The sequence below is a fragment of the Dysidea avara genome, chromosome 3, assembly GCF_963678975.1.
Source record: "Dysidea avara chromosome 3, odDysAvar1.4, whole genome shotgun sequence".
Lineage (NCBI taxonomy): Eukaryota > Metazoa > Porifera > Demospongiae > Dictyoceratida > Dysideidae > Dysidea > Dysidea avara.
The window spans coordinates 18,135,467-18,151,466 of record NC_089274.1 but is presented as its reverse complement, the minus strand read 5'-3'; the positions used below and the strand labels follow the sequence as shown (position 1 = coordinate 18,151,466).

The 16,000-nt window shown below is 36.5% G+C and overlaps 1 protein-coding gene across 2 annotated transcripts; it reads right to left on the bottom strand.

Moving 5' to 3' along the window:
* Positions 1-15,982, bottom strand: LOC136249872 (transmembrane and coiled-coil domain protein 3-like). Of its 2 annotated transcripts, none has more exons than XM_066042000.1 (20): positions 15,831-15,982; positions 13,063-13,255; positions 10,038-10,090; positions 9,855-9,985; positions 7,124-7,178; positions 6,989-7,033; positions 6,854-6,932; positions 6,753-6,807; positions 4,989-5,079; positions 4,554-4,654; positions 4,270-4,299; positions 4,115-4,152; positions 3,429-3,477; positions 1,520-1,585; positions 1,166-1,229; positions 1,051-1,116; positions 955-1,002; positions 794-889; positions 234-421; positions 1-182 (listed from the first exon to the last, which is right to left on the bottom strand). In XM_066042000.1, the coding sequence occupies exons 2-20, from the start codon at positions 13,238-13,240 to the stop codon at positions 119-121; spliced, it is 1,497 nt and encodes a 498-aa protein (XP_065898072.1). In that variant the 5' UTR covers positions 13,241-13,255; positions 15,831-15,982; the 3' UTR covers positions 1-118. The 2 variants fall into 2 exon arrangements, with proteins under 2 accessions (XP_065898072.1, XP_065898073.1); XM_066042001.1 differs by having other exon boundaries at positions 4,989-5,076.
* Between the last annotated feature and the right edge of the window lie 18 nt (positions 15,983-16,000).

The window sequence follows — 16,000 nt, the reverse complement described above, 5'->3', positions numbered from 1 at the left end:
TAAAAGAGTAGTAAACAAGTTTCATATAAACATTCATTAAATAAAATATAGCCACTTTCTCTGTGGCCAAATACATTATTGTACAATCATAAATACATCATTCTTCAAGCATTCTGCATCAGTGCAAAAATAAATACACAAAATAAGCAACAATGACAATAATAGTCAACAAATAGAATTTCCTGAAATAAATAAAAATGACAGGATATTTAACCAGTTCTACCGAGCCATACCTGTGACCACCAAATTTATTTTTAACAAAACTAAATCCAGTGAATATGTGTGTCTTTAACGCTAGACTTATTGAGAGGATGACCAGTAGAGCACTGAGTAGTTTGGTGGCCCATTTTGAGGCCTGCACTCTAGGAGGAACCTGTCCATCAGCTTCTGGTGAGTGAATAAACACTTCCAATTTCTTCAACTATAAAATAAAAATACTGTAGATGACCAGACACATATAGGAGATACATTACAGAATAGTACGTGAACACAAAGCAGAAGCAAAGCCTTTGGCTATCCTGCTAGCATGGTCATGCCTACACAGTGAACCAGTACTGACTCAGGTGCTAAGTGTCATTGCAGGTAAATCCTCCTCAAGCAGGACTTCACTCACTCACTCAACTCACTCCATTTACTCCCTCACATGCATGTACGCACACACACACACACACACACACACACACACACACACACACACACACACACACACACACACACACACACACACACACACACACACACACACACACACACACACACACACTTGGATGCAAACACACACCAATGACAGTACCTGAGACTGATACTCTTCAATAGTATCATCAAAATCTTGTAACTTTTCCATCGTATGTGTTTGAATCTGTGCTAACTGTTGTTGTAATTCTGAAACCTGTGTACATATGATAATGTTGAGTAAGCTGATGGAATTGTACTGATCATGATACAAAAGCTCACCTCACGTTGTTGTAGATCTATCAATTCTGTTATTTGATTGTCAAGCCTCTGCATAGCATGAATAATGGCAGTATAATATTCTTAAAATCAAATCACCTCTATTGTGTCTCTTTGATTTTCAATTAATGCATCTTGTCCACTTAACTTGATCATAAGCCGCTCCTGTTACAAACCGACAGTACAAACTAGCACAAGTAATATTTGTATTCACTTCTTGTGCTTTCAATTTCTCTTGAAATGCCTTTTCAATGCTCTCTCTCTCAACGGCAAATGGTCTGAAAACAGTTCACCGATAGTCAAATATCATACAGGTTCATTGGTAGCTATAGCTATAGCTCTACACTACACAGTGAAATACGTTGCTGGTGTGATAATAAGGTATGCAAGCCTGGTTGTGTTGATGCCATTATACAGAAGGACAGAATTCAAAATTATGCATTCACCAGATCCTATATTGCTGACTGATACATAAAAGAAAGAAAAAGTGTAACCTTTTACAAAAAAATATGTGGACAGTAGACACAGCTTTAATCAAATGGAATTCCACACAAATCTGAGTACTTACACATATTCAGTAGATTCACCATCTACTTTAGTACTGCCACCCACTAACGAATCTTCATCATTTCCTCTACACAACAAAGTTATGTACTAGTAAAACACATGCAGAGGCAAAGTGATGTAAGACATTTACATATGCATGGGTTATATGGGTATATGTATCATACAGTACGAACCACAAAGGTGTGGGCATGGCCCCAGGGTCTGGTCGGCAGTGGTTCAAAGCGACCAGCACCTCTAAAATGTGACCAGTACCCTTTTAAATCTGACCAGTACAATTCATACATATTCACTGATACACATGCAATATACCACACAGTACATCAGTTAATGATAGGTTTAGGCCACCACTCAGGAATTTCTGGGCAGAACCTTGCATAGCCCATGAAAAAAATCACCCAAAAACCAGCCTCACTTTTCCCTGATGATGATGAAGCAGTATTGGTTAGGTAAAACTACTTCAGATCGACCTGAAATGTTTTCAACAAGTTGCTATGAAATTTTAAAATATATATATATGTATTAAATGGAATTTTCTAGTGACTGACTGACTGACTGACTGATGCCTTCAGATGAGCATAACTCAATAACAGCTAAGGCTACGGGCTAGATTTTTTCACTGTTCGATGTCGCTTCGGCCTGAGAGGTGTCTTTTGGCATACACACACACACACACACACACACACACACACACACACACACACACACACACACACACACACATACAATATACACACACATGCACATATATAGGGCTGCAACAATTCTACTTTTCAACGATACTTCAAATACCAAGTACTCAGCTGGAAAGTATCTACAAGTACAAGTACCGATACCAAGTACCTACTTCATAGTGCACACATTTATTATATAGTGCATTTCATGGTATTCTTGTATAGTATGGTTCATGTTCATAATGAAGTAACCAATCAAGATTCACAAAGAAGGAAGTCACTGAAATTCAAACCAGTGGATATTGCTTCCAGTATTCTTCTGGAGAAGCGTATAATGGTGCTTACAAAAACACAAAATATTCTAATACTGAAACAGTCACTTCTACACCTGATTGCTCTATTAGAGTTATTGACTGTTCTATTAGAGTATATCGATCTTTTTCTCAGTAAAGCGTTTTTACACGTAGGTTCAGTATAGATCAGTAATTTTGCTGGTAGTTAGCTATAGTGTTATACTTGATGCTTTTAGGCATCCACTGTGCTAGTAAAATAAGCAAGTACAAACGAACGTTATTTTATTCTCAACGCACGTGATAAGAATCGGTATCTGCAACAATATAATGGCCGATTCCGATACTTCATGAAAACAGCAGTACCGGCCTAATACCAATACTGATACTAGAATCGGTGCAGCCCTACACATATATACAACTAAGTATCAGACAGATATTTTTCTTATGTATCACACCAAGCCATAAACAACACTTTACTGTTGTGTTCCACAGTTTATACTACTGTATGCCAAACAGACACCTAAGCCTGTTTATCCATCTGAATCATAAGATTATCAATGCTACATACTACAACGATACATCAAAGAGTAGATTCCTGCAACCAGGCCACTGGTATGTAGATCGCAAGAATTCAAGTAAAAGTAAAATATATAACACATTCTATAGGTAGGACAGACATTAGAATGATACACAACTGTATGTTCATTTGTCTGTACATTTGTCTGTACATTAGCTTTGTGTGTGTTGAACTTGTGTTAGATTCAGGAAACCTTCTTTCAGTGTAAACTTGTAATATAGAGCTCGCACAAAAGTGTATAAACTACACGACAGTAATGCAGACACTAGTGTGTCTGTAACTGGGGTAGCATATTCTATATGTTGGGCAGGTACTGGTGCCTCTGTGTGTGTACAATAAGTGGAATGTACCATTACTGTGTGGACTTACATCATCCGAACTTCTTGAGATGTTGTGCTTAAAGCATCTCCTTCGTATTCTAAGGAGAAAGACATTAAGAAATACTATTTTAAAAAGACACACTGTGAAACCTCTTGACAGTCAAACTTCTCTCACATAGAATGCTTTATTTAAGAGAAACCATTTTTGGGATCAAAATCTTTGTGCTTTTTTGTGGAGTCTCTTTTAACTTAAGTGACACTCTAAAGTGTTTCTAACACTTCAAATAGCATGTTGGTAATCAGGACATTATCACTGACTTTTATAGCTTCTTTACACATCACAAAGGAATTTTTTTTACAATGAAATGTTTCACTGTCTACATACATCAGTTTAACAAACTAGTTGTACTTGTAAAACTACTGCTAAAACTATTTGTACCTGTTATGTCTATACATTGTACAATAACAGCTGGGATACGTACTAATCCAACTTGAAAGGGATAATACACCAAGTAAATTTTTCTATCTTGTTCACTAATTGTACTACAAGTGCCAAGCAGGACTCATGTACATTCTTCTGTTTTTACTGGTGTTTATATTTCTACATTCGACCAGTAAAGCTATATATAATAACTGGCTAAGAAGACTAGTCCCAAACTAATCTACTGTACATATTTACATACTCAACTACAGTACATCATGTGTACAAGGGTCAAATATAACATATCAGTTTACCTTCATCATCTGTCCTTGGCTTGTTTCGTATCTTCATCCTAAATAAGCGAAGGAAAAGACGAGCCATCATAACAACACCCTCACACACACAAATGTACAAACACTACAAATCCAGTGGTGCTACATATCATTGTACATACAAAGCATATACTTACATGCCACCTTTAAGTCGATTCTTCATACCACTGAAAGAACAATGAAATATCACTAATACAATATATCACAATGAAGATCTTCACTAATTTACACTTATTTAATGCTAGTAACAAGTATTCATAAACTTTTAAGTCGCCAGTTATTAACTTGTGAAATAGCTTAATATCTCACTATTACTAAATAAAGTTTTACAACTTTACTGTAATCAGAACTATTTCAAACTGAGTAAGAAATATATAGAAATATTATAAGTGGAGTTGAAATGCAAATCAACGGAACTGACCTAGTTGTTTCTCCCACAGATCTTCCTACTGATCTTATTGTCTCTTCAAAGTGTCTGCGGAAGTTGTGGTTGGGCTCTAGACTTACTCCACTACGCAACAGCTACGTACAACAGTGACATTATGTGTAGTACAGTGTACATGTATACAGTCATAACTACAGTGAAGTAGACACATTTATCCAGGACACTATCTGGTGTTTGGGTAATTTAAAAAACTTATCTATGAATATACTGTTGGCTGTGAAAAGAGCAGTATAAATTTGGATATAGTTAGTTGGTGGGAGGGCAGCTATTGTCAGCAGATAGTTACCATTTTTTGGTCTTCAGCTTACAGCTAGGCCCTGGCATTACCAAAAGTCTAGCTACACGCCTGTGTGTTGTGTGTTGTGTGTGTGTGTGTGCGTGCATGTGTGCAGCAGATGCAGATGTACTTACCGATAACTGATGCTCATATTTTTCAATTTTTCTTCTTGATTGTTCAGCTTTGCTAGACTTTAAGCGAAATGATATTTTGGGTTTGGATCTACTGTAAATGTTACAAAAAAGAGTGTGTAGGTGAAGATGCAATTATAGTGGATCCTCAGTTATCCAAACACCTTTAGTGTTCAGATAAGTGTTCTGTTCACTACTATAATCATACAGTAGTGCTGCTCTAATCATACAGTAGTGCTGTAGTAGGGTTTGGGGTTTTATCAACCTAAAAACCAGCTTCACTTTTTCCTTTACAACAGCTTGGCAGTATTGGTTAGGCATATAATCAATAGGGTTGAAACAAATACTAATACTCGGAGAGTACTCATTAAGGATTTGGTACTCGATAGTAAAATGGTACTCGAGTACTCGTTAAGATCACGTGACCCAGCTCACATGATGTATTTGTCATCAGGGAGTGACACAATGAAGGCTGTAGAGTTGTGATTAGCATTTTTTTTTTGTCAGGGACACTAATATCTGTATTTTAATAGTGTGTGTATCATTGTTGTTACTTGAAAAGCTGTAAACTGTTTAAGGTTGGTACAAAACATGTCAAACGGGTATGACTACAAATAGCTAGTATTCGTGAGTACTCGATCGTTAACTCTAGAGAGTACTCGAATACTAAAAAACCATGATCGTTTCAGCCCTAATAATCAAACCCAAAAATGCCTCCAAAGTGACCCCAAACATTTCTAACAAGGTTTTATATAAATAAAAAGTTACTTAACTGAATTTTCTACTGCCTATGTAACTATCTGATGCCTTCAGCCAGCTATGGTTAAGTTGATTTCTACACTGTTCAACATTACTTTGGCATGCCTTTTCAAAAGCCACAGCAGCTACAATGGATGCATCACAGACTTAAATTTGTGTTTCATTTCTTTCTCCACTACAATGAAGGTGTTCATTTGTAAGTAGCGTGCTTGTGCTGACTATCGTGGAAATTGTCTTGCAATTTTATGTAGTGACTGGAATAATTGCAGAGGAACTTCTTGTACTGTTCTTCTTTTGTAGTGGATGGGACTGAAAATGAAGCAGAATGGCCACTTCACTTTCAGTATTTGATAATTGGGGCACACATTCAGATGTGAAATTTATTTTATGATATATATGTCTCGCACCATTCTATCCATTGATGTGTCACGTGTGGTGTGTGTGGGTTCACCAGTCACAATTATGTTACCAAAAAAGTACAAGGAATTATGAATTGGAGTAGCGGCTATGCCGTAACAAAAAGTTATGAAACAAGGGAGGTTGTCTAGATCTGCAGCTATGCTATTGTACATCTATTGCCTACTTCAGTCCATGTATTTCTATGGTCCCTACCCAAATTCAAAATTCTTACTTGTAAAATCTTTTCACCTGGGAACTTGCAAACTAGTGATAAAGTATTGTATGATCAATGACAGAGGAATTTTAGTTGTTGAACAGGTCAAGGTCTCAGTAGTTTTCAGAAGTGTCTCGAGGAAGGGTGTACTTACACATAACTTATTTATCAGACTTCTATGAAAGTCAAATCTTAACAGAATGTGAAATACCTTAATTGAACAGTCACTAGTACTGTATAATGGTGTTTAGGAATATAATCATGTTTGGATAACTGAGGATGCATTATATTTTAGTCAAATCAAGTTTTTCTATCAACTCCAATTGTCATTATAAAACATGAACAAACATGTACATATAAAATTACAAATATCAATATGCCCACACAACACACACCTTCTATTTTCTGCACCAGTTTCATTCTCCTGTGAACTATCACCAGTATGATATTCTAGCCAAAGAAACAAATAAGTTATATAGCAAAGTTCAGTCAATACCTTTAGTCACTAGCTCCTCTTCTTGTTGTAGTAGCTCCTTCTGTTTCTGCATTTTTCTTTCAATGTTTGCAATCTGACGCTACAAGAGAAGACAGGGTTAAAGTGCAATACAGTGAAATGTACTGTAGTACACACCTCAATATCTGGATCAGGAGCGCTGTCTGGTTCATCCTCTGATCCCTGTATCATAACATGTTGTGTAACAACAGCAACGGATTTATGTTGTAGAATTTGTGTTTTATAGTTATTGGTAGGCGTGTGTGTTTGTACCTCTTGTAAAATTCCTGGGTCTGAGTTGTACCCATCCTCATCAAAATATCTTGATCTTTTACAAACACAAAAATAAGCATGTCAACTAATTGGTGCACTCAACTGTTCATGCAATCACAACATGCAGTACATGATGATGAAGGCTGGTTTCCATATAACCGCAAACTGCCTGCGATTATTTCTGGGGTCTTCAGTGGACATGCAAAATAATATGCAAACATACCTAGCTGGTGTTGCAACAACTGTGCCAGGGCTACCTCAAGAGTTGGGATTGGGAGAGATTCAACCTTTCTGGTTTTTTCAACGTTGCAGGCAGGACAATTTGGTAAATGGAAACATTCAACCAAGAATGATGCCTACTTAATTATCATGCTTCATCCTGGTTCACTAAAACATCTGTAATGCACCATGTTGTAACACATCTTTGCTGCCAGGTTTGCTTCTAAGGCTTGCTAAACTTAGTAAAATACGGAGAAATACGGATGTGTAGCAAACTGTTTATCCATCTCAACGTCGCAGACCACAGAGGCTATCGCAGGCTGCTGCAGATACTCTGACTCAGGTAGCAACACAGGCAGTTTGCAGCTACATGTATATGGAAACCAAACGTATGTATATTCTATACCACCTGTATAAAAGAATGTGTGCGCTCCAGGGTGACAAAATAAGTTATGAAAACAAAGGTAACAGTTACGAAATGACTGCAATGATCGTTTTTGCAATGACAGTGAGCTGCACCAGGTTGGCTGTTTTTTTTTTTGTTTATAGTTCCAAAGCCAGCCAAACCTATAGCTATAGTAGCTCCCTTTCTTTAAGAATAGCCTTTATTTTACTTGTATACATCAATGTGATTTTCTCATGAATGTTCTGTAAAGGTGACTGTTCTATTAGAGTATCTCGATTGCAAATTTTTATCACATATTTGGTTTTTGTATTTTAACTCCATAACTGTTACTCTGATTGACACAAATGATTGAAAGCTGTGATGGGCAGATTATCCATTATTTTAGCTCAGTTAAGGGTTTGTCAAAACAATCAATCTTTTTTGTGAGCGCTTGTTACTAATGCTAGGTTTTAACTTTGTAACTCCATGGCTGCAAAAAGTTTGAGCAGTGATGGTTAACCTATTAACATACTGATTTTCAAATTATTCACACAGGTAGTTTCCCTGTAGGTATGTCAACTATCAACTACTGTTGTGTGATTGAGAATATCATGCAGTATGATAATACTGTATATGTGACCCGCTGAGCCAAAACCCGACTTGTTTTGTTTTTATAACATTTTTGTTTTCTAAATAATGGACTGTTAAAGTTTCAGCCATTTCTGGTCAGTGGTTTTGGAGTTATAGCGATAGACAACAAGAAGAGCAAAACAATCGATTTTTACAGACGGTGCTTATACGGAAAAAAATTTTACAGGAGTTTGTTTAATCGATCATTACTCTCGAGTGCAATGGGCTACAGAGTTGGGACTTGTGCTATTCTATTTACCATGAACTTGGGGTATTCATTAAGGTATAGTTTTGACTTAAAATACACCCATGCTATCAAGCAAGAAGACTGTTCAAGCTTAAAAACGGCAACGATAAAGTTACATTTTACCGCAACATAAACACACAACTCATGTTTGCTCCATGGTACAGAAACGAAACAAAGATATTCCTACTCTCCATGAAGAGGCGAATCCACTGCTATATTAGAGTATTCGATTCGAGTCTTCCTTCACTGTTTACTGAAGCGATTAAAATGTTGCATAAAATTATTAATGTAGCATGCATTTTTACCCGATTATTCCAATGGCATTTATCTCCAAAACAGAATTATGCAAACAAGTCAGGTTTTTGCTCAGTGGGTCACATATTACTATTATTAGGGATCATGAAGGTTTGGGCTTTTCCAGCCAAAAATATCACCCTAAAACCAGCCTCGCATTTGGTCATGAATTGACAAAAAAGTTCAGAAACAAGTACAAGAAAAATTTAAACTATAGTAGGGACAATGTAGTACCACTGCAATAAAAAGTACTGAAACAAGCTGGATCGGAGTAGTACGTAATGTCCAGATACTGTAGAACAATAAGAAGTGAATATCCCTACTGTGCTACGGAAAAATGCACAGTAGGGATATTCACTTCTTACAGTTTTACAGTATCTGGACATACGTACTTACTCTTGTTCCAGTACTTTTTATTGCAGTGGTACTACATTGTCCCTACTATAGTTAAAAATTCCTAATTTTTCTTTATACTTGTGTACATATATAGAAGCCAATATTATTTGAAACATTTAAATTTGCAAGAAGACCAAGGATGTTGTCCAGGTAAATGAGATACAAATTAACCTTCTGCTAATCACAAGTAGGCACTAGTTACCTCACTGCCATTACTTGATGACAAGTAAGATTGCAGAAGAATGAAGACTATATAAGCAGTAGACATTCATTATGATGGTTGTGGGCAGTATAGGTTAGCCTCTAGCTTTGCAACTGTAGTGGTCAATCTAGCAGGCCGACCAAAAATCAAGTTTAAAATTTTCAGTAGTTTTGGTGCTTGGGGGTTTTCTCTTTAACAGATTTCATGGACTTTCAACATTTTATCTTCCCATATTGTATACTTAAACATTAACTGCATGTATCAACCATCAACTAGTGTTTTAAAACTGCTGTTCATAACTACAACAGCATCACACTAAATATAATTCTATCATTTATAAAATAACCAGTATACATACCGTCGTTTAGATTGTGTCTGTTGTGGCTGTGGCTGTGTTGGAAGGGGTTTTCCAGCTTTAATTTGGTACAACACTTTGGCAAATGTTTCTTTGAGTGAGCTCTCACCAGATGTAGTAGATTCTTGGGATTCCTTAAATAGTAAATGACTAAAGTAAAACTCTATAAAATATTACAAGACTTACAACGTCACAAGAATTCGAATTTCTTTTACCACCACCAAACACTTTTCTCATTCCTAAAATAAAATAAAATATGACACCAATAATTCATTATGTTTTTTGCATTTTGGGAAGCACTATTACCTGGACTGGACTGAAGCCTATTTCAATACGTACTACATTCTTCCAAAGGGCACTAGCCAGTTTCTTGAAGCACTCTAATAGAACATTCAGAATTTTCATGCACACACACATATATATATATAGAGTAGAGAACATAGACTACCACAATTCATGACTTGTGTAGATCTAGCTATTTGGTGTAGTGAAACATTATAAGGCATGCAGTGCGGGCGATTTCCACGGGTACAGCAATCTCCCTCCAATGTTTCAGATTATTTTATTAGAGTAGTTAATTGCTCAAGCTATGTGGCTGACTTAGTCTCGAGCAACAAATCCTGTCCTTGTCTTGTCAACCTGACCCAATGACAAAAGGATCAAGACTACAGTGTAAGTCACCTACATAGGTGAAAGCAATTAAACTACTCTAATAGAACAATCACAAACAGTGGAGTTGCAGTGCCATGGAATCACCTACATGCATGCCTTACAATGTTTCACTAGCTAGATCTACATGTTTACACAAGTCATGAATTGTGGTAGTCTATGTTCTCTCTACTCAGTATGTGCCATGAAATTCTGAACATTCTATTATAGTGTTTCAAGAAACCGGCTAGCACCCTTTGATGAGCGTGGGAGAATGTAGTACGTAGACTTGAGTCCAGATTCCAGTCCAGTCTAGGTAATTGTGCTTCCCTTGCACTTTTGAGTCTTCAACGATACCGCTACAAACAAGTTGTCGTACACACACATGCTACACTAAAACAATTTAGAAATGGCAACATCAGTGTTACAATACCACAGTTTCTAGTAGTTAAATATTAAATCAGAAACCCTTACACAACCCTGTATAGTGCATTATACTAAAATGTTTGTAAATGGCTGATAAAAAAAACATTGAGAGTAAGGAGCCAACAGCCTGTTATAAAGACTACAGAACTAGAATTAACAGTAGAACAAGTCTGACCAATACAAAACCTGAATAGAAAACAATTTTAATATCAGGATAGAAACACCTTAATACTGTGAATTATACAAAAATACCCTAATAGAACACACACATAGTAGCACACTCCAAACACCTTAACAAACATAATGTAAACTCTCACTCAAAAAACCATACACAACACATAACATACACTAATGCTATACACTATTTCAATAAATGAAAATTTTCATTGGATAGATGCCCACAAGTTTTGAAATGCATATTGAAGAATACCAGTGCTTTTCAAAATGTTTTACTACTAGCAGCAGTATCTGCCCTTCGTGCGGGTTGAATGTGGTTGCACCTATTGATGTATGTATTTTATTAAGCATCATATTATTATTATTATTATACACCACGTCTGTGATAACCAACTATAGTAGTATTAATCAATGCTGCAAGTTTCTCTACAGATTGATCTGTATAATTTTATTTGTAAAATAAAATAATAAAGCAGATAGCAAGTGTACGTACCAGGGATGTAGCTACAATATAGGCAGAGTTTATTCTATAGTGGATTTCATACCTATAATTATTTCATACCTATAATTGAGGAACTAACCTTCAATTTTGTGAAAATACGACAAAATCAATATATTGCATAAACAATAAATTCACGGAAGCATAAATACATGATAGATGTGAGCAAGATGTTGAGCAATGTGCGGTGGAAGAAAGTGACATTCCTACCAGAACAGACATGAAATAGGAAGAGCAACAGTGACACTTCACCACCATGTACACCACACCAGCACAAGCTGGCAAATGAAGACCAGAGCAAGCAAGCGAGCAAGAAAAAAGGTCCTGAGGGAGAGCTCTGCATGTGAGGGCATAAGCATTGTGTAGTGAAGGCAGACTCATAGGAACAGCCAGGGCAGAGGTAAGGACACAGCTTTGAGACAAAGGGGGCCAGAATGTAACTTTGAGAACGACAAGTAGTGAACAATGTACTGTATGTTGTTGGAATCATAGCTGCTTGGATGAAAGTTTAAGGAAGCCCATTTACAGTTCAGTTCGAGCAGCAGATGGATGACACTGGAATGCAGACTCTCAGTCTAGCAGGTGTGGACAACAAATGGGACGTGCTAGAAATTTCATTTAATAAACTACCGATTAATATGCAGCAAAGGTTTGGTGTCGATCAGTGTTACAGTTCAATTAGTGTATTGTGATTGTAGTGATGATGTGTTGTGTATTAATGTACACGTACATACATACATGTGCACAAGTACTGTAGCAGCAATCACATAGCCACCAATGGAGTATCATTGTAATCAGTTATAACAAGAGTATATAATAGTAACCAAGAGTATCGAACTGGTGTATTACCCCGTGTGTGAACTAACACAGATAATTCAGTAACTTTGTTTATATTGCGATTAAGAGTTGCTATATTTAACCCAATTCCAATCACTAAACCAAGTGAAAACATGATAGCATTAAAGTGATATATATACAGCTAATGTTTAAGTTCTGGCATTGCCAAAATCCTTGAAGATGTGGCAACACGCTCATTTGTTCAACAGTTTTTTTAGCGAGCTGGAGTTACCTTGGGTCCTTACTACACTTTCCTTGTACAAAAACTGTTGAATACTTGGCTGAATAACACAGAAAACTGGCAAACAATGACCTGTTGCCACATACGCATTTCAAATTACCATTTCACGTAAACGAACAATTACTGAAATCAAGAGTTCATATTATAGAGAGGGAGCCCTCCCTCTCTATATTATGAACTCTTGCTGAAATATCCGTGTTATTTTATGCAACCATTAATCACAAGCTAATACACCGTTTTGATACTCTTGGTTTCTATTATGTACCCTTGGTTATAAATGTGTATGGCAAATCTTCCTACTGTATATACTGTAGCTAGTTCACACACGTACACGCACACGCACACCCACACACATGTACACACGCACAAAAACAAACACACACCTTCAGTCACTGCAGTTATTTTCTTGTGCTTCATTTGCGGTGAAGGAGATGCTGAATTAGACCCCAATTGCATTGGCACAGTCAGTTGTGATGATGGAGGGCTGCGTTCATCAGGTAGTAACTCACTCGTTTGTTTATGTAACAACAAAGGACTGGGTGACCGTTCAAGGGAACTCATGATTGACTGTGTGAACTGTAGAATAAAATAAATAGTAAAATAGTACATGCTCCACCATGACACTTGTATAATATGTTATGGTTTTTACTATACAGGTGTACATCTCTTAGTGCATAAACTGACTTAAGCAGCTCTGATAAAATCCGGACAGTTTTCAAGGTATCACTATTATATAGGCTTCATTGTATGCACTATTATTAACTCTTGATACCACAGATAATATATACATGGATTGGAAATGGCTCCATAACGGTGAAACATTTCTTGTAATAAAGTTTACGGGGCAAACTTAATTCATGGTGAAACCAGTTATTTATGTAGAGGAGGACAATGCTTTAAACAAAACTGATTCTAGTACTCATTCTTCTAGTGAAGAGTAATAGATGAAAAGCCATTAGTCTATATGTGTCTACAGGTCTATTGGTAGTACCTGTTACCAGTGGCATAGTTGTCTGAACGTTTCACTGTGGTATGTAACTCACTATGCTGTGTTGCTAAAGAAACAGAATAAATACTGCTCCTTCATGTGTACCAAACATGTCTAAATACATACTGACACCACCATAGTTTGCCTACACAAACATTCCATTACATTTGGTCGATGAGCCAGTATTAACTTATGTAGGAAATAACAGATATGTGTTGTTTTTTGATTTAGTAGCTGTCCTTTTTTCCATCACCTAGTCTGCACAAGTACACAGGAGTGCCACACTCACAATAAGTTTGACCATTACACTACAATACCCAACAATGAAACAATACTTGGGACAACAAGAAGACCATACTGCTTGACAAAAGTCCCCATAACTTTCAAAAATATTCTCTTATTGTTTTACACTGGTCAAGGACAGTATACAAATTGTTTATACACCTGTTTCTAATCCATGTGCAACGTATAATATTAAATGTGATGCGTTGCTGGTTAACAATTCAAGTGGTTATCAATGATCCAGTCACCAATTAAGATTTTATTACATGTCGACATTAGATACCAAGCAATAAAGCTGATGTATTATTCCACACATCATGGGACCTTATTCAATTACCAATAGCTACTGCATCATTTCAGTTAGTGAACATACAGGACACACATGGCTGGATTGACTAATCAAGTGCTGAAAGCAAGAGCCATTTTTCACAAAACAAAAAGACCATCACATTCTATCAGTGTTTGTTTGATAACTATTGCACGCATAATGTGTTAAGAATATAAACAAGTGTGCAAAGAAATAAGAAAATAAGTAATAAGGAAATTAAAAAAAGGAAACCAGTGCAAATTACAGCACTTCCTTGCTAAAAGAGAAGCTTAAGGTTTAAATGTTTGTACAAAAAAAAACAACAGTGTACATTCATGCGTGTTTTAAGCATATGGTGGGTAGCTGTACTACTGTGGGGATTCTTTAGATATACTACTACTGAATGATCTAAACATCTTATAGAGAAATATAATACTATACCTCATATCAGAAAGCACATTCATTTGTATGGAGATCTCTTACTGGTTTATAAAAATTACATAAAGAATTTCCTCCCTCTTCCTGCAATACATTGTTCCCTAGGGTCACCCAACCATATAATTGTACTACACATTTGGGAAGTTTACTATTGGGCACATTTATGTAATCTACCAGATGTGGTTTTGACTATAAAGCTAGATCATTAACTGTAGCAATAAGTAGGAGTGTTGACTCAACGTGATAGCCAAATACAGGCATACTAGTCACTGGAAAATACCTGTTCAAAATTGAAAGAGCAGTTGACACATGTTCTTTTCCCTTACTGGGAGCAGTACAGCAGACCCTTACAAAAAGGATAAATCAGGACACTCGTTCATGATACCATTTGTACATATTTACATGTAATTACAGGCCTCTGAAACCAGGACACCTCTCTAATGAGGACACATCAATAATATGTTTTTTGGCTGTATTGTATTTACTAGTATTTCAACACTTTTTAAATGCTTATATTACCACCAAAATTGATCAACATTTACATACGCTCCAGGGGATTCTTACACATTGTTTCTTTTTCTGTATATCAACTAACAACGGTCTCAACCATCACATGAAGACATACGAAATTGACATGAGCAAAAGAAACACAATTTCAAACTCAATTTTCCTGAGTTGAAAGTGAAATCTGAGTGCGTAACGAAATAAGGAAATCTCACATTGCAGTGCACTAACAAACACACAACCGATTATCTGCACACAAACTGAATGCATAAACTGAATGTATTCTTACAGACAAGGTAGCAGGATTTTGGGACTAGCTAGGGTGTTAGCATGAAAAAGGAATCATGACTAGGATTGTAATTATAAAAATAAACCATAAATACAACTATACAGTTTCACTGAGTACTTTTCTACCTCAAGTAGCCCACCAGAACTCATTGACACGTCTAACTTCTTCTACACACGCGACATTGTATCATTACACTGCCCTGGGTTTTGTTATTGTACATTATCGAGGTGGCCTTGAGTGTCTAGTGTAGGCAACACGTTTCTGTCAGTAAAATCCACCACACTATTGCAGTGATATGCCGAAGGATTCAAATTTTGATACACCGTTTAACACAAATACTCACCTTGTGTTTGTAATATCTTGTTGGCCGAGCAGCTCAACACACCTTCCGCATATATAACCTACAATCTCTTTTAGATGGTTGCCATTTAGTGGAACCGCATTTAGGTAGTGACTTTTTTAAGGAGTGTCGGAAACCCACGCAACGCCTTTCAAATTAATTATGCCTTTAAG

Bases quoted from the DNA above. Each gene is read 5' to 3' on its own strand.
- LOC136249872 (XM_066042000.1), bottom strand. From the start codon at position 13,240: ATGAGTTCCCTTGAACGGTCACCCAGTCCTTTGTTGTTACATAAACAA. The intron at 7,179-9,854 runs GTATGTATACTG...TGTTTGTAAAAG, and splicing joins CAGACACAATCTAAACGACG to ATCAAGATATTTTGATGAGG. The intron at 183-233 runs GTATGGCTCGGT...TATTTATTTCAG, and splicing joins AATAAATTTGGTGGTCACAG to GAAATTCTATTTGTTGACTA.